The sequence below is a fragment of the Lepus europaeus genome, chromosome 6 (genome assembly GCF_033115175.1).
Source record: "Lepus europaeus isolate LE1 chromosome 6, mLepTim1.pri, whole genome shotgun sequence".
Lineage (NCBI taxonomy): Eukaryota > Metazoa > Chordata > Mammalia > Lagomorpha > Leporidae > Lepus > Lepus europaeus.
In genome coordinates this window covers 98,352,135-98,371,229 of record NC_084832.1, presented here as the reverse complement: position 1 = coordinate 98,371,229, position 19,095 = coordinate 98,352,135, and the positions used below count along the sequence as shown (strand labels likewise).

The following is a 19,095-nucleotide window of genomic DNA, read 5'->3' as shown; positions in this document are numbered from 1 at the left end:
TAAAATTTTATTTTTATTTAATTTAAAGGGCACACAGAGAAAGATCTTCCATCTGCTAGTTCACTCTCCAAATGCCCACAACAGCCAGGGTTGGGCCAGGCTGAAGTCAGAAGCCCAGAACTAGGCCGGCGCCGTGGCTTAACAGGCTAATCCTCCGCCTTGTGGTGCTGGCACACCGGGTTCTAGTCCCGGTTGGGGCGCTGGATTCTATCCCGGTTGCCCCTCTTCCAGGCCAGCTCTCTGCTATGGCCTGGGAGTGCAGTGGAGGATGGCCCAAGCGCTTGGGCCCTGCACCCGCATGGGAGACCAGGAGAAGCACCTGGCTCCTGCCATCGGATCAGCACGATGTGCCGGCCGCAGCGGCCATTGGAGGGTGAACCAACGGCAAAAAGGAAGCCCTTTCTGTCTCTCTCTCTCACTATCCACTCTGCCTGTAAAAAAAAAAAAAAAAAAAAAAAAAAAGAAGTCCAGAACTAAATCCAGGTTTCCTACATGGATTTCTCCTTCCTGGGATGGGTGTATGGAGCAGCAGCTGGGGTGCCGGGTGGGACACCCACATCCCATATCTCAGTGCCAGGTTTGGGCCCTGGCTCCTCTGCTTCCAATTAAGCTTCCTGCTAATCCACACCCCGGGAGACAGCAGATGACAGCTCGAGTACTTGGGTCCTGCCAAGACATTTTGAATGAGTTCTGGGCTCCTGGCTTCGGCCAGCTGTTGGGGACATTTGGGAAGTGAACCAGTAGATGGAAGATCTCTCTACCTCGGTCTTTTTACTTTTCATATAAGTGAAAATTAAAAAAGAGAAAAAAAAAAAAAAACCTAGGAAGTTAGGCGAGGAGCCCAAGTTCCCATCACTGGTGAGAAGAGATAAGCTGTGTTTCAACTCCATGTCCAGCACAGAGCCAGCTGGGGAAGACATGTGCACAAATACCAAGCTTCTTCATTTATTTTTATTTATTTATTTATTTATTTATTTAATTTTTGACAGGCAGAGTGGATAGTGAGAGAGACAGAGAGAAAGGTCTTTTGCCGTTGGTTCACCCTCCAATGGCCGCCGTGGTAGTGCGCTGCGGCCGGCGCACCGCGCTGATCCGATGGCAGGAGCCAGGTGCTTCTCCTGGTCTCCCATGGGGTGCAGGACCCAAGGACTTGGGCCATCCTCCACTGCACTCCCTGGCCACAGCAGAGAGCTGGCCTGGAAGAGGGGCAACCGAGACAGGATCGGTGCCCCGACCGGGACTAGAACCCGGTGTGCCGGCGCCGCAAGGCGGAGGATTAGCCTGTTGAGCCACGGTGCCAGCCCATTTCTTTTTTAAAAAATATTTATTTTATTTATTTGAAAGACAGAGTTACAGAGAGAGGTAGCGACAGAGAGAGAGAAAGAGATCTTCCATCCGCTGGTTCACTCCCCAGATGGCCGCAATGGCTGGAGCTGCACCAATCCGAAGCCAGGAGCCAGGAGCTTCTTCCCAGTCTCCCACTTGGGCCATCTACTGCTATCCCAGGCCACAGCAGAGAGCTGGATTGGAAGAGGGGCAGCCGGGACTAGAACCGGCACCCACATGGGATGCTGGCGCTTCAGGCCAGGGCTTTTCCCTGCTGCACCACAGTGCCGGCCCCAAGCCTTTTCATTTCTAAGGCACAGTGTCCTCCACCTTCTACTGATCTTGAAGTTGAGATGCACCTTAGAATCAGTGGTATATGATAGCTTCATCAGCAGCTTTGAAAATGTTTTGTGGTGCAGCAGGATATTCAGCTGCTTGCGATGCCAGCATTCCATAGCAAAGCTCTGGTTCAAGTCCTGGCTGTCCCACTTCGGATATAGCTCCCTGGTAATGAGCCTGGGAAGGCAGTGGAAGATGGCCCAAGTGCTTGAGCCCCTGCCACCCGCATGGGAGACCAGCATGGAGTACCTGGATCCTGGCTTTGGCCTGGCCCTGCCCTGGTTGCTGTGGCCATTTGGGGAGTGAATCAATGGATGGAAGATCTCTGTCTCTCTGCTGTCCACCCTTCCCATTGCTCTAACTTTCAAATACATAAATAAATTTTAAATGTTTTTGTTAATTTATTTCCATTTTTATTTGAAAGGCAGAGACACACAGAAAGAGAGAGAGAGAGAGAGAGAGAGAGAGAGAGAGAGAGATCTTTCACCTGCTGGTTACACTCTCCTAGTGCCTACCACAGTTGGAGCTGGCCAAGGCTGAAGCCAGGATCCAGGAATTCAGTTTGGGTCTCACATGTGGGCAGCAGGGACCCAAGTCCTTGAGCATCACTGCTGTCTCCCAGGGTGCGCATTAACAGGAAGCTGGAATTACAAGCAGAGCTGGGACTCTAACCCGGCTGTTCTGAAATGGGATGCAGCTGTCCCTAGCATGGTCTTAACCAATGTGCCGAATACTCGCTGCAATAGTTTTTTTTTTTTTAATTTTTTTTTTCAAATTAAAAGCCCTGTTTTCATTTTAAAGATTTATTTATTTATTTGAAAGGCAGAGTTACAGAGAGAGAGAGAGAAGGGTCTTCCTTCCATCTGCAGGTTTACTCCCCAAATGGCTACCACAGCTAGAGCTGTGCCTATCCGAAGCCAGGAGCCAGGAGCTTCTTCCAGGTCTCGCACAGGAGTGCAGGTGCCCAAGGACTTGGGCCATCTTCCACTGCTTTCCTAGGCCATAGCAGAGAGCTGGATTGGAAGTGGAGCAGCTGGGACTCAAACCGGTGCCCATTTGGGATGCTGGCACTGCAGGCGGTGGCTTTACCTGCTACGCCACAGTGCCAGCCCCCCAGTAGCTCTTTAATTCTTAGTGGTAGATAAAATAGTGGAGTCTCTTCAACTGATGAGTGTTAGACTCACTGGAATACGTTCACTCAGACATGGTGGAAAGCTGTAGGGGACATAAAGGAGAGCCGTGAGACAGGGCAAGCCTTGCAGAGGAAAGACTTGTGCAGGCACACGGTCCCTCAGCTGCAGTTGTAAACTCTAAAAGGCTCTGAAAACAGTGTTCCCCCACCAAGTGTGGCACCAAAACTCACTGGCAGCAAGACCTGCCCCGAGCTGATATGAAGTTATTTATAATCTTTAGTTATTCCACTTACCACGAAGAGCATTATGTTTAGCCGCAGAAATATTAATATTGTATAATAGACTTGTTATCCCAATCTCTGGGGGAAGAGGGGAGTAGGGTGACCTAATATTAAGTCCATGTACTGCATTGCATTACGAAATTATTGATTTTTGTTTATTTGAAAGACAGAGAAGCAGTACACACACAGAGACAGACGGACAGAGATCTTCCATCCACTGTTTGATTTGTCAAATGCCTACAACACAGGAGCTGGGCCAGGCCAAAGCCAGGATCCTGGAACTCAGTCTAGGTCTCCCACCTGGGTGGCAGGGACTGATTGCCTTCCAAGGTGTGCGTTAGCAGGAAGCTGGAATGAAAGTGGCGCCAGGACTTGAACCCAGGCCCTCTAACATGGGTTGTAGGTGTCCTAAATGGCATCCTAACTGCTGTGCCAAATGCCTACCTTGACTTTTGAACTTTTTAAAATCTGTAAAAAACTTCTTCCCCCTCCCCCTCTCCCTCCTCTTCCTCTTCAAAGATTTTTTTTTTTTTTTTTTGACAGGCAGAGTGGACAGTGAGAGAGAGAGACAGAGAGAAGGTCTTCCTTTGCCGTTGGTTCACCCTCCAATGGCTACCGCGGCTGGCGTGCTGCGGCCGGCGCACCGCGCTGATCCGATGGCAGGAGCCAGGTGCTTCTCCTGGTCTCCCATGGGGTGCAGGGCCCAAGCACTTGGGCCATCCTCCACTGCACTCCCTGGCCACAGCAGAGAGCTGGCCTGGAAGAGGGGCAACTGGGACAGAATCTGGCACCCCAACCGGGACTAGAACCTGGTGTGCCGGCGCCGCAAGGCGGAGGATTAGCCTAGTGAGCCGCGGCACCGGCCTTTATTTTATTTATTTGAAAGGTAAAGTTACAGAGAGAGAGATAGAGAGAGATTTTCCATCACTGGTTCACTCCCCACATGGCTTCAATGTCCGGTGCTTTACCAGGCAGAAGCCAGAGTTCTTCTGGGTCTCCCACAGCAGTTGGGCCATCCTCCACCGCTTTCCCAGGTGCATTAACAGGGAGCTGGATTGGAAGTGGAGCAGCTGGGAGTCGAACAAGTGCTCACCAGGGATGCCAGCATTGCAGGCATTGGCCTAACCCATGATGCCACGGTGCCAGCCCCGATCTGCAAACTTCTGTATCTGAAAACACATCTGTCCTCAAGGGCTGTGCTTCCGGGGCTCTGGGGCTCTGGGTTGGATCTACACTGCAGCTTCATTAGTGAATACAATCGAGATGTCTGGAGAGTGGAAAGGATTTTAGCAAGAGGAAAAGGCATCACCCACACCATCGTGGGTCTAGGTTTTTGTCATTATTCAGCCATTAACTTCGCATTAAATGCGGAGCAGACCTGCATTCCGATAGCCGCTCTCCCTTAATTCATGACTTTGACTTTCGCACAGCTGGAGGGTGGGACTTTCTGGGTTTGGCTTCTCTCCCTTAACGTCAAGCGCCTCCTTTTCCTACAAATCATCTGACTTACCCGAAAACACTGCAACCCACCCTTTGGCTGGAAACGAGCGTTAGGCAATCGGTGACATCCCCGTTCGTTCCTCCTCTCTTGCAGCCGCCCGGCCGGCAGGAATCTCCACCAGGGGCGGAGGACGTAGTTCTTTTTCAAAAGCAGAGGGAGCTCCAGGATCAAAGCTGAGTTACCCTTTTTCTCTGTCGTGGTCTCCCAGCCCCCTCTTTGTTTGGACCAGGGAATTCTGGACATGCACACAGGGGCAGGGAATCTCAACAGCCCCAGGACAGAAGGGTGGCCCGGAAGTGCCTGCAGAGGGAGCGGGAAGGCCCCCGCGCTGCGGTCCCAGGGAGCCCCGGTCACTCAGCATGCCCACTGCTGGGAGAGGGACTGACTCACTTGCTCCCATCAGCTTCTGAAGGTAAAAATCCTTGAAAATGAAGAAGAGTTTGGACAGAGCTGGGAGAAAAGGCAGAAGAAACCTCACATGAGAAGGTTTGGGGCAAAGATGGAGGGCTGGGAAGAGAATGAAAGAAGGCGGGATTGGGGGTTCCCTCACTTCATACCACTATGCACCCCTGTTCTGAGGATTAGAAACAATTTTGGCGAGTCTTCCCTAGGGACCCTGGGAAGATATCATGACTTTTTTTAGAAAGGAAAACAAACACACAAATCCCAGAGAGTGAATGTAGGAAATTCTCTTCCCTGCTTTTTACGGTCCCTGTAATCCCAATGTCCCTTCTCTCCTTGCCCGTGCGACCCTGTCTCACGCTGGGTAGCACTCCCTTTCTCAGACCACTTCTCCCAGGGTCCTTCTCCCAGTGGTCCTGGGGAATATCAGCAGAGAGACCTGCAGGTGCAAGAGCGGAAGTGCTAAGGGGTCATGGTTAGAGAGGAGGGAGAACTGTCCGGGGTGGGTGGTCGTGGTGAGCAAAGACTCCTGGAAACCCAGGTGGAAGTGGGGATTATTGTTCTGTGAGTTAGGGAGAGATGGACAGAGGGACGGGGAGGGTAGTAGAGGACAAGATGGAAAAAGCCTGGGTGGACGTACTCATTCCTTTGGGGGAAGAAGAAGACTTAGTTCTAGGTTAGAAAATTGGCTGGAGTCAGCCTGGGGAGGGAGTGAGAGCCTGTGGCGCTGACTCCTGATACAGCTCTCTGAACCTGTGTCATTCTCAGGAAGGTGCCACTGAGACTGGGTGACTTCCTGCCACTGGAGCAGACACCTGAGTTTGTCAGACGAAGACGGCCAGGCCTGCCACCCCTTTCTCTCCAGGGTCCGGAGGTGCAGAGAGCCGGGAACAAGAGACGCGCAGCCCATCGGGATGGGCCAGTCTCCAGAGATGTGGTCAGTGACCAGGGGTCTGCAGAGATGCCCCTGGACTGTCTCCCCTCCTTGTTCTGGCTTCTCAATAGAGAGTTCACCACTGAAGCCTGGGGTTTGGTGTGACCCAGGCCCTTTCTTTATTCCAACCTAAGGTTCTCTCCCACACTGGCTGGCTGTCTTTCCCCTCACTTCTCCCTGTGACAAGTGCTCAAGTTCTGCATGAGGCTGCTGGTACCTGGGTCACCCACCTCCTGATGCCTTTTCTTCCAGGTGTATGGTCCTGTTTTCCATTTTGGTGTGGGTTTATGCTGAGCCTACTATGTATGGGGAGATCCTGTCCCCTAACTATCCTCAGGCATACCCCAATGACATAGAGAAATCTTGGGATATAGAAGTCCCCGAAGGGTACGGGATTCACCTCTACTTCACCCATCTGGACGTAGAGCTTTCAGAGGACTGCGCCTACGACTCAGTGCAGGTACATCACATGCATACGGAGAAGAGAGGTGGAGATCCAGGGCTGGGGTGGTGGAATAAGAAGACTGTAGGAGGGAGTGCCACAGGCATGTGCTGAACTGGAGTCCAACAGTGCTATAAGGGTCGATGTTCTACCCTCTCTCTCCCTCTTCCTCTCCCCCTCACCCCTCAGCTACCACCCTCTCCTAGTTTCTGTTTGACTCTTATCTTAGATAATGTCCGGAGACATTGAGGAGGGGAAGCTCTGTGGACAGAGGACCAGCAAGAACCCCAGCTCCCCGATTGTGGAGGAGTTCAAAGTCCCATACAATAAACTCCAAGTGATCTTTAGGTCAGACTTCTCCAATGAAGAACGTTTTACTGGATTCGCTGCTTACTATGCTGCCATAGGTAAGGCACCCTCCTGTGTATGTTTTACTGAGCTGGCCAGAAGATTGAAACACTGAGTAATGCATATAGTGACAATTCTGCTTATAACTTTTACAAGGTGTTGACTTGGCCTGGATATTTTTTTTAAAAGATTTGTTTATTTATTTGAAAGGCAGAGTTACAGAGAGGCAGAGGCAGAGAGAGAGAGAGAAAGAGAAAGAGAGAGAGAGAGAGAGAGAGAGTCTTCCATCCGCTGGTTCACTCCCCAAATGGCCACAATGGCAGAGAGAGAGAGAGAGAGAGGTCTTCCATCTGATGGTTCACTCCCCAACTGGCCGTAATGGCCAGAGCTGCACCGATCTAAAGCCAGGAGCCAGGAGCTTCTTCCAGGTCTTCCATGTGGGTGCAGGGGCCCAAGGACTTGGGTCATCTTCTACTGCTTTCCCAGGCCACAGCAGAGAGCTGGATCTGAAGTGGAGCAGCGGCCTGCGCCGTGGCTTAACAGGCTAATCCTCTGCCTTGCGGTGCCGGCACACCGGGTTCTAGTCCTGGATGGGGCGCTGGATTCTGTCCTGGTTGCCCCTCTTCCAGGTCAGCTCTCTGCTATGGCCAGGGAGTGCAGTGGAGGATGGCCCAAGTGCTTGGGCCCTGCACCCCATGGGAGACCAGGAGAAGCACCTGGCTCCTGCCTTCGGATCAGCAAGATGTGCCGGCTGCGGCGGCCATTGGAGGGTGAACCAACGGCAAAAAGGAAGACCTTTCTCTCTGTCTCTCTCTCTCTCACTATCCACTCTGCCTGTCAAAAAAAAAAAAAAAAAAAAAAAAGGAAGTGGAGCAGCTGGGACTCAAACTGGTGCCTGTATGGAATGCTGGCACTGCAGGTGGCAGCTTTACATGCTACGCCACAGCGCCAGCCCCCCTTGGCCTGCATCTTTGCATGAATTGCCTTTGTGAAATTCAAACACATGATTGTATCTTAGTGGCAATGAGGATAATAGTAGCAATAGATAATAGTGGTTTATTGAGAACACTGTGAACTGGGCATTGTATTAGGAATTTCATCTGTTAAGATAATCGTCATCACAACCCTTCAAGGTGGGTATTATTATCTCCATATAAAAATAAAGAAGGTGAGGACTAAGAAAGTTGATAACTTGCCAAAGAATCACACGACAATGCATGATTTTAAAACTCATTCAGACCTTCCAATTCTGGGCACTTTAAAATCCATCTCCACATTAAAATCAAGTTGGAACATCTCATAAATCCAAATTGTTGCTTAGATTTGATGGACATCCCAACAGCATTTAAAGTGAGGTGTGAACTCATTATTCGTCAGCGCAGAAGACGTCATTGTCACGTTTAGCCGGCAGTGTTGTCTTGGAGAAAAGCCAAAGATTTCTGGCCTTGGGAGCTCCCTTTCAGCCGCTCAAGGGTAGGGTGCAGCTCTAAGATTACAGTTCAGGAGAGGAACATGGAATAATATTATCCCCAAAATGTGATTCCTTGAGAGGCCTTAAGCAACAAGCTTTTCCTACTTTGTTTACCCTGGTAGTTTTAGGTTTAACTTCATTCTTCTTTTCAGGTCTTTGAACTTGACCTCACTCCCTCTCTACCCTTTATAGACATAGATGAGTGCACGGAGTTTGCAGATGTTCCTTGTAGCCACTTCTGCAACAACTTCATTGGCGGCTACTTCTGCTCCTGCCCCCCAGAATACTTCCTCCACGATGATATGAGGAATTGTGGAGGTGAGCAAAGCATCAAGACAGGTGCCTGTTCCCTGAGATTTGGAATGGAGGAGGCCTCAGAAAAGGCGTTGTCCTCCTTCCAATTTCTGGATTAGGCCCAACCTTCATTATTTGTTAACTATTCTTTTTTTTTTTTTAATAAAAATTAATTTAGCTTCACTTTATTTGAAAGGCAGAGAGACAAGAGGAAGGGACAGAGAGAGAGAGAGAGAGAGATCTTCTATCTGCTGGTTCACTCCCCCAGTGCCAGCCAGGGCTGGAGGAGGCTGAAATCAGGAGCCCAGAGCTCAATCAGGGCTGCTCACATGGATGGCAAGGACACAAGTACTTGCCCGTCATCACCTGTTGCCTCCCAGGGTGCACAGTAGCAGGAAGCTGGATCAGAAGCAGAGGGGAAGACTTGAACCCAGGAATTCTGATACGGGATGCAGCGTCCCAAGCAGTGTTTCAATCACTGCACCAAATCCCTGCCCCTGGCGTCTGTTCTTAATTGTTCATAAACTGAGGGGGAAGAAGAGAGGCTTCAGGGTCAAGTTAGCTAATTGGAGAGGAGAGACCCATGCCTGTGGAGGGTCTGCCTGGGGCTGTTCGTATCCCCAGAAACTCCATTGTCAGTCAAGCGGTGGGCATCCAATCGGCATTGGTCTCGACCCGTTCCCAGATCCCAGATCCGGGATCCTCTGACCAGAGGACTGGCAGTTATGAGAGGACTCAGAATAGGGCGGGGACTTCTTTGACCCCATATATTTGATTTTTTTTTTTTCCCCTCAGTCAATTGCAGTGGAGATGTGTTCACCACGCTGATTGGGGAGATCACAAGTCCCAATTATCCCAGGCCATACCCAGAGAACTCAAGGTGTGAATACCAGATCCTGCTGGAGGAGGGGTTCCAAGTGGTGGTGACCGTGCGGAGAGAAGACTTCGACGTGGAGCCAGCTGACGCAGACGGGGCCTGCCGGGACAGTTTAGTCGTGCGTGATGGGTGACTCCTCCGCCCCTCCCCCAACTCACAGAGATTTCTTCCCGAAGAGAAAACTGTCTTTCCTCCTGCCCCTTCTTGTTCCCTTCCTTCTTGTTGTATGCTACAGTTATGACCTCCTTTACTTTTCTCCTCTCCGTTCCATCTCTTCATTTCTGTCTCTCTTCTGCTCTCATCATTTCGTTTCCTTTCAGTTTGTTGGAAAAAATCAGCAGTTTGGTCCTTACTGTGGCAATGGATTCCCTGGGCCACTGAATATTGAAACCAAGAGTAATACTCTTGATATCATCTTTCAAACTGACCTAACAGAGCAACGCAAGGGCTGGAAACTCCGTTACCATGGAGACCGTGAGTAACCTGCAAATGCCTCCTCAGTTGGTCCTTAGACAATGCGGAATGAAAACAGGGAGACTGTTGTGTGGGTGGAGTCCTGAGCTACTTCACTTGCTTAGGAAGGCCTAAGCCCGTCAATGGCTGCTAGAAGTGGGCCCCTGAATGCAGACAGCTCGGGGGTGGTTAGTAACGCTGTCTTATTTTAGAAGCCCACCATGTTGGAGTGCGAGCCACCAGGAATGAGGCTGACCAAATGATTTTAGGAAGTGTGAGATGGAATTGCATCTCCAATTAGTATAAAAGTTTTTTTTTTCTATTCTTTTAAGCAATCCCCTGTCCTAAAGAAGTCACTGAGAACTCTTTTTGGGAGCCCAAGAAGGCAAAATACGTGTTCAAAGATGTGGTGAAGATTACCTGTGTGGAGGGGTATGAAGTTGTGGAGGTAAAGTGCTGTTTGGCCTTCGCTGTAGCCCTGTCCCAGATGGGGATGAGCATAGTGAGATTGTCCGGTCACCCTTGTGTGACACCCGACCCTGTGTGATATCCGACACCCTGAGTGACTAAGATATGAAGCCTTGTGTGGTTGCCATAGACAGAACAGCTCACTTCCTTGTAGAGCTTCTTGGCTAACTTAGCATTGCCTCTCTGCCTCCAGTCTTCCTGGGGCAGGGGACCTGATATGCTGGACAACCTCACTGACCCAACACCAGAGATCAATTCCATTTTTTGTCTTGGCTTTCCAAATATCTCTTTGTGAATTAATGGTGATGTCTATTACTTCCCAGGACAATGTTGGCTCAACATCTTTCTATTCTGTTTGTCAAAGCAATGGAAAGTGGAGTAATTCCAAACTGAGATGTCAGCGTACGTGTCTCATCAACGTGGAACTCTTTTTATCTGCCTAAAGGAATTGAAAGATCAGCACATCAAAGTTCTGATGCATGGTTTTTCTATTATGATTGTCAGAGAGTGGGTTGGACTTTTGAAGGGAAGCTACTCATGGGGGCTTTCCTAGTCCTGATCCTGATCTGGTCTCAGGCCATCTAAACTATCAGATTTCTGACCAAAGAAAGGGGCAGTGGGACTGGTAGAGATGACAACCCCAGGAGGGTGCATTCTTGGTTTCTACAGGGACCTTCACCAACCACAGAGAACCAGGTTCCTCCTTTTAGGTTTCAAGGGGCTGTCTTGGTTGACAAGTCTCAGTGTGCCAGGGATTTGAGTAATGCCATTTGGGAAGGATGGCTGCAGGGAGATGGGTGTGGGAAGATTCATTCCAAGTGTTCCTATGGACATGCGAGAGGAAAGCAGTGAGGACAGTGACTCTTCCCAGGAGAAGCAGCTGTCCTGACCACCAATCCCCTGACTTTCTCTTGTAGCTGTGGACTGTGGTGCTCCTGAACCCATTCAGAATGGCAAAGCCGAAGACCCAGAAAGTACCTTATTTGGTTCTGTCACTCACTACACTTGTGAGGAGCCATATTACTACATGGAAAACGAAGGCAGTGGTAGGTGACTTCTCCAAGAGAAGAGAAGGAGTTGGAGGATGACTAGTACAGTCTTCCTGGGCTGGAGAGAGTCTGGAGGGAAGAGAGAGAGATGGGCCAGACATGGGCATCCTCTTGGCTTAGGCTAAGGATTTGGTTTTCATATGGGGCAGGCCATGTCCTCTAGGCTCATCCTTGGGGAATCATAGACTCCAAGTCTGCTTTATAGTTGCAGCAAGAATTTCCCTGCAACATCCCTTCCACGGGGCTCTCCAGCTTTTGAGAAATTACTTCATGTGAAACGATGTCACGTGGAACCCACGTAGAATGCTTTCGTCTGGAAGGCACCAGGCTGTCTTGAAGTAGAGGCCTTGGAAGTGCTGGATGAGGCCTAGTGTATCCCACCACATTACTTTTTAATTTATTTGCTTTTGTTTTTCCACTTGAAGCTGTTCTGTAACCTGTGTTCTTCAGCTTTGGAGACTTCCCACCCCCCGACCCCCTGGGTAGGATAGAGGCCTGGGGAGATATGTGGCCAGGTGAAGTTTTCCAGGTTTCTAGCTGATTCCATCTGGTCCCCTACTAAAACCCCAGAGGAGAAGAGGCTCTGGCCAAAAGGGGGGGAATGGAAGGGAGAAGAGGTGATGGTGAGCGTGACCATGTTCCTTGTGGCTTCCAGGGGAATATCGCTGCGCTAGTAACGGGAGCTGGGTGAATGAGGTGCTGGGCACAGAGCTGCCGCTGTGTGTTCCAGGTAAGGAGGCCTTGGGCATGGGTGGAGACCATAGCTACAGGTGTGGCTGAGTTGGGAATCATCTGAAAAGTAGTTGTAACCCCCTTGCGACAAGACTTAGTAGTCTGGGCCTTCAGGAGTGTTAACACTTGGACGTGAACCTACCAGGACCTTGAGATGCCCCCTCAAGATGAGTCAGGACAGCTCAAAGGAAATCAAGAAGCCAGCCTGTGACAGTGGTGGGAGCCAGGGCCCATCGGGTCAGGTTGGGTAATACACATGGAGTCAGGGGAGACAGGATTGCTGAACACAGGAACTGACAGTTGAGGATGAAGACTCAACACTCAGAAACAAGACTACTTAAAAAGTCTAGTTATTATATTGAAAGTCTATAAGGCAACACGACGTAGTAGAATAAGAAAAACGAGACTGCAGGGAGAGCAGAGCTGAGTGGAAAGCACTGGGACTAAACCCGAATAGTCATAATTCTGGTGGTAACAGCAGTGCTATCAAGAGCTAAACTGTGGCATGTGTCATCCTATTCATGTTCTTGTAACAACCCTGGGAGCCACGTATTATTGGTCCCATTTCACAGATGGATGATTGAGTACAAATGGACAGAATCAGTAAGTAGCAAGGAGAGGCTTTGAACCCAGGTCTGCCTGAGTCCAAGGTCCATTATTTTCAACTCAGAGTCCAATCAGGCTATCTAGTAAGGGGCCTGGGTAAGGCAGCATCCTCTGAAATGCAGTTATACTGGGCCATGGCAAAGCGATCATAACTGGAATGAGTTAATGGGGAATGAGAACTCAGGATAAAATGAAGAGAGCCCTGCCTTCATTTCCTAGGCTGACCTGTGGAAGCACTCAGGTACAGCTGGGACTTCAGGGGAGGTGATAGGGTTTGATCTGAGCATCAGTACAGAGTAGAAAGCTTGGTCTCCTGTGCCATCAGTATAAGGAGTTTTCCCACACTGGTTTCCTGTTGAGTCCATGGCCCAAGTTGGGGGTCAAGTGGGCTGTGAGTTAATTGTGGATCGTTGTGAGCGTGTGGCTCATTGGGACCCAGTAATTCCACACCTACCGCCGTTTAACCAGTCTCTCCTCTGAGCCTGTTGTAGCATTGCCAAAGTGGATGTTGAGGTAAGGCCAGGATGAGATATGAATGGAAATGGCTGGCCAGGTGGGGTTGACTATTTTGTGCTAGAGAGCTCTGCAACCCAGCATTTACGAGTCCTTGGTGGTTAGAGGGCTGCAGGCGACCAGCATCGTTTTCTGTCTCACACACCGTGTTCTGGTTCCTTCCTAGTCTGTGGAGTCCCCAGCGAGCCCTTTATAATGAAACAGAGGATATTTGGAGGATCCCCTGCTGATATTGAAAATTTCCCCTGGCAAGTGTACTTTAAGTATCCATGGGCTGGTGGGGCGCTCATCGGTGAATACTGGGTGCTGACCGCCGCCCACGTTGTAGAGGACAACGATGCGCCCACAATGTACGTTGGGTCCACCTCGGTGCAAACCTCCCAGCTGAAAAACGCTCAGATGCTCACTGCCAAACGGGTGATTATTCATCCGGGGTGGGAACCTCGGGACCCGTCAAAGGAACGAAAGAATTATGACAATGATATTGCGCTGGTGCAGCTGAAAGACCGGGTGAAAATGGGACCCACCGTGTCCCCCATCTGTCTGCCAGGCACTTCCTCAGAGTACAACCCCCCCGAGAGAGTGCTTGGAATGATTTCAGGCTGGGGCAGAACAGAGAAAAGAGATCGCGCCGTCAAGCTCAAGGGCGCCAAGCTACCCGTAACTTCTCTGGGGGCCTGCAGAGAGATGCAAGCGAAAGATCCCAGAGCGCGTATAACCGACAACATGATCTGTGCAGGCGGGGACTTGGGTGTTGACAGTTGTGAAGGGGACAGTGGGGGGGCCTTTGCTGTACAGGACCCCATTATAAAGAGCCCCAAATTCTATGTAGCTGGCCTGGTGTCCTGGGGACCCGTGTGTGGGAAATATGGGTTGTACACAAAAGTACAGAACTATATTGACTGGATAACGAAGACTATGCAGGAGAACAGTACTCCTGGCAGTGACTAGCTGTCCACATGCCACCGGCCTCTCCGAGGGCTAGGACAAATACATTGCTTCCAGTCCCTCACACTATTCCCATTTTTTCACCGTGACTGAGAGAAGACATGGAGTGTGACTTACACCCACCTTGATTGTCAAGCTATCTGGCAGGAGGTTAGAGCTTGATCCCAGAATTGTGTTGGTCTGAATCTGTGGAGTCCCCTCCCTCACACACCTGTTACAGGTAACAACATGGGCGGGGAACCCCTAGCTTGCACTGTTTCATAGGAGTACCTTAATTTTTGTTTCTTTCTTACCTGTCCAAAATTCCACGTACCTCATCCACTTATAATAATGCATATCCTACAGTCATTCTGTCTGCCTCACCTTACTCCACATCAAGACCTCAGAGCTATAGAAGAGGAGTGGGAGGAGAGGGCTGTTGTATAATGGAATTTGGGCAACTACTGGCTAGTGTTTAATAGTTAAACAGGGAGTTCAGTTTTTCTCCTGTCTTCTGATTTAGATTTATTGAATATTGTGAACACTTAGAATTGGTTGTTCAAGATCTTCTTTAAGTTTAAAGTATTTTCAGTGCATAACCTGAAAATTAATTTTCTTTTAAAATTCATTTGTATAATGCAATACTATGATGTAATAAAAAAGAAAAGTAAAATTCAGTGTGTTCTTCCTTGCTTTCCTGTGGTTTTGATCAATTTGTCAGTCAAGTAACCGTATCTGCCTTAGGTTGAACTCTGCACATGGTGACAGCGGAATGTGCCTGTGACGATGGACCCAGAGACTCTTGTATTTTCTAAGGGAAGGGAAATGTTGAAAAACCTCCTCCTCTCCAAAGAATGATTAGTGATTAAAAAAATGACCCCCGAATGGATGCCCCGGATGAAAATCCTGGCTCCTGGCTTTGGCCTGACCCAGCCCTGGCCATTGTGGTCATCTGGGGAGTGAACCAGCAGATGGAAGACCTCTCTCTCTTTGTCTCTCCTTCTCTCTCTCTGTAACTCTTTCAAATAAATAAATAAATATTTCAGGGGAAAAAAAAAGAAAGGCAGAGCAACAGAGAAAGAGGGAGAAGGGGAGGGAGAGGGAGAGGGAGAGAGAGAATCTTCCATCCCCTTCTTCTCTCCCCAAATAGTTGCAATAGCCAGGGGTGGGCCAGGGGCCAGGCTGAAGCCAGGAGTCAGGAACTCCATCCAGGTCTTCCACATTGGGTGGCAGGGGCTCAAGTACTTGAGCCATCTTCTGTTACCTTCCCAGGTTCATTAGCAGGAAGCTGGATTGGAAATAGAGCAGCTGGGACTTGAACCGGGGCTCTGATATGGGGTGCTTCTAAAAGTGGAGTAGCATAAAGCCATGGTGTTATTATTCATTACTGTGTACCTCACTGCCTCCACTTGCTGCCTGTTGTCACAATGGAGCTGCTAATGTGCTCCAGACTCTGTTTTTTGGGTGAGAAGAGGAGGGGTTTCCTTTGGAGATAAAAGACACTGGGGAGATAATATGATTTGGAAACATGATCTGTGACAAACATCTTTTCCTTTTTTATATGCTTGGGGTAACAACAGAACATTAACCTTTTGTATTAGTTGGTTTTTTGGTTTTTTGGTTACCTTAACTAAAATGTCTGAGAGGACCTACTTAGGAAACCCACAATCTTTTTTTTTTTTTAAGATTTATTTATTTTATTCAAAAGGCAGAGTTATAGCGAGAGAGGGTGAGACAGAGACTGAGAGAAAGAGAGATCTTCCATCTACTGGTTCACTTCCCGAATGGCTGCATCAGCTGGGGCTGGGCCAGGCCAAAGCCAGGAGCCAGGAGCTTCTTCTGAGTCTCCCACGTGGGTGCAGGGGCCCAAGCACTTGGGCCATCCTCACTGCTTAACCAGGCACATCAGCAGGGAGCTGGATGGGAAGTGGAGCAGCTGGGACTGAACTGGTGTCCATTTGCGATACTGGCACTGCAGGCCAGGGTTTTTAACCGCTGCACTGCAGTGCTGGCCCTGGGAAGCTCACAGTCTTGGAGGTCCACAGGCCAGAATCAGGTGGCCTCATTGTGGCATCTGATGAGACCAGAGGATGACAGAGGGATGATCAGGGAGAACTAGCAAACAGAAACAGAAGCTAGGCCAAACTCAGCTTAAATAACCAACCCCCTCATGAGAACTGCCTTCCATGGCACACCCCTAATGATCTAAGGTGCTCCCACTAGGCCCACCTGCTAGATGCCATAACTATATCAGGTGTGCACCCTTAATCCATTAACCATTAGCATAATACTTTGGAGACCAAGCCCCTAACACATAGGCCTTTGGGGGACACTGAAACTCTTACCCAAACCATAACACCTGGAATCTGAGAAGCTCATCTTTCCAGAGAGATCTTCAGTCTCTGGGTTTGCCCTTGCCCGTGGGTCGGAGTACTGATGAAAGAATTCCCTTTTGGCTGCTGCCTTGTGTGGTGTGAAGGCTTTGGTGAACCACACTGACCATCTCCTTGGGCTGAATGGTAGGGAGGGGATGTAAAGGCATAATCACCAGAGACTTCAGCTGGGAAGAGAACAGCCCAGGGCTTAGAAGGGCTCCATAGTCTCTCATGTGGTCCAAAGGCTATTAACTAGACTGCCTTGCAAATCACGTGGGGATCATGGTTGTCTGCTTCATCTGCAACTCAGAAAAAGACTTGCTTTTTAAAAATGGGTGAATTATTGCTTTTCTTTGATCAAAAGAAAATGGGCTGCTGGATCAGTGACTCACTCCAGAGAGGAAAGACAATGCCCAGTGGTCAGGAGAGTTGGATGGGAGGGAACCTAGTTGAAATAGGACCAGCCCAGGAGGGGCTAGACAAGGGTCTGGCGTTGTGGTGCAGCAGGTTAAGTCATAGCCTGCATTGCTGGCCTCCCCTGTGAGTGCTGGTTCAAAGTTCCCACCGCTCCACTTCCGAGCCAGCTCCCTGCTAATGGCCTGGGAGAGCAGTGGATGATGGCCCGAGCGCTTGGGCCTCTGCCACCCATGTGGGAGAGTTGCCAGTGCAGTTCCATGTTCCTGACTTTAGCCTGGCCCAGCCCTGGCCAATGCAGTAACTCTGTCTTTCAAATAAATAACTAAATAAATCTAAAAGGGGGGGGGGCTAGATGTGATTCTGGAGTGCTCCAAAGTTACTGTTATAGCACTAATTAGAATCAGAAACATTTCCTGTGGAAATGCAACCTCATATTTTCTGCATATATATTCATTTAAACTTTTTTTTTTTAATTAAAAAATTATTTGAAAGAAAGAGAGTGAGCACTTGCATCCACTGGTTCAGTTCTCAGATGCCCCCAGCGGCTGGGGCTGGGCCAGGGCTGCAGCCAGAAGTGGGGAACTCCATCCAGATCTCCCATTTGAGTGGCAGGGACTCAATTACTTGCTGCTTCCCAAGGTCTGTATTAACAGGAAGCTGGAGTCAGGAGCCAGAGCCAGGTACCAAACCCAGAAACTGCCAAGTGGGGATGCTGGTATCTTAATCACTAAGGCAAACACCCACCCTTGTTCTCCACCCCCCCTTTTTTTTTTAAATTAAAACTGTGAAAACTTTCTTTAATTTTGATCAACCCCATAAATTCTGTCATGTTTTTTTTTAAATGATGGTTTAACAAAGTCAACAACAAAAACTCTTTTGCAAATACAGAGTCTGGGGCTGGCACTGTAGTGCAGTGTGTTAAATCCTTGGCTTGCAGTGTCGGCATCCCATATGGGTGCCAGTTCAAGTCCTGGCTGCTCCATTTCTGATCCAGCTCCCTGCCGATATGCCTGGGAAAGCAGTAGAAGATGGCCCAAGTACTTGGGCCCCTGCACCTGCGTAGGAGACCTGGAAAAAGCTCCTGGCTTCGGATCAGCTCAGCTCCCACTGTTGCAGCCATTTGGGGAGTGAACCAGCAGGTGGAAGACCTCTCTCTCTCTGTCTCTACCTCTCCCTGGAACTCTTTCAAATACATAAAACAAATCTTTTTTTTTTTTAAATATATATTCATAGGAAATAGCCAAGGTAGTACAGTGAGGTGCTGTGTACCCCTCCCCAGTTTGCCGGCATGGTTGTGACTCATGGAACTACAATACAAAAGCAAAACCAGGAGACTTACCGGTATGATGTGCGTGCATGGTTTTGTGTCAATCTTAGCACGTTAGAAAGTCATGCAACACCATGGCCAGCGAGGATGGGACTGACTATCCCATCACCACGGAGCTCTCCCTCACGCTGACCTCTTTGTGGTCAAATCCTTTTCTTTTCACATTTTTTCTTACAACTTTGGAAAGATATTTTTGAAAGATCCAATTTTTCTCAGTTAAGTCAAGAGGATCAAGATAAAGGAATTTCGAGTATGATTACCCTTGAGACTGGGGGAGGGGGATGGGTAGATAAAGTGGCAGCAGGAGCCACAGCAGGGGACCCCAAAGGGGTGGGCGTGAACCCTGTCAACGTATATCCTTGGGTGCAGCTTCTGTGTTTTACAAATCTTCTCCCTCTTTACAAGGGAAAAAATAAAAATGACAAAGCAGCAACACTATGAGGAGCCGGATCTAATTTTAACCACTGCATTCTGTCTGATTTCCAGGCTGTTTGCAGTGTGTCTCCTTTTATGTTTAATGGAAGCAAAATGTTTCTTCGGTCTTCCTTGCTTGGGACTGAGTGGGAAATATTTCTGGCCAGGGATGCCAGATTTTTCTACACATGTGCCTATTTGTGGGTGAAATGAAAATGCTTCTTGCTCTCTCTTGGACATAATTCAAGAAAAACCTAAGGTTTCCCAGGGGGGTGGGGAGGGAAGAGGAGGATGGTTAGATGAAGAATGGACAGAAGTTGGAAGAAAAGCAAAAAAGTGAGTACACAGCAGAGGGAAAGCTTGGGCCCAAAGAGAGGGAGACTGGGGAGACCCCTGGAGGCTGGGGCCGGCTGGCCTGACTGCAGGTGAAGGAGGAGCCACCAGGAGGAGTTTGGTCTCCTCCCAG

General features: G+C 49.3%; 1 protein-coding gene across 4 annotated transcripts; it reads left to right on the top strand.

Annotated features, from left to right (window-relative positions):
- The first annotated feature begins 4,673 nt into the window (after positions 1 to 4,673).
- On the top strand, positions 4,674 to 14,773 carry C1S (complement C1s). 4 transcript variants are annotated; one of them, XM_062194682.1, is made up of 12 exons: positions 4,674 to 4,992; positions 5,848 to 5,919; positions 6,169 to 6,376; positions 6,588 to 6,765; positions 8,370 to 8,495; positions 9,267 to 9,466; positions 9,669 to 9,822; positions 10,134 to 10,249; positions 10,593 to 10,671; positions 11,187 to 11,315; positions 11,974 to 12,048; positions 13,336 to 14,773. In XM_062194682.1, the coding sequence occupies exons 2-12, from the start codon at positions 5,897 to 5,899 to the stop codon at positions 14,118 to 14,120; spliced, it is 2,073 nt and encodes a 690-aa protein (XP_062050666.1). In that variant the 5' UTR covers positions 4,674 to 4,992; positions 5,848 to 5,896; the 3' UTR covers positions 14,121 to 14,773. The 4 variants fall into 4 exon arrangements, with proteins under 4 accessions (XP_062050666.1, XP_062050664.1, XP_062050665.1 ...); XM_062194680.1 differs by having other exon boundaries at positions 4,675 to 4,992; positions 5,751 to 5,919; XM_062194681.1 differs by having other exon boundaries at positions 4,675 to 5,066; positions 5,751 to 5,919.
- Positions 14,774 to 19,095: the final 4,322 nt, after the last annotated feature.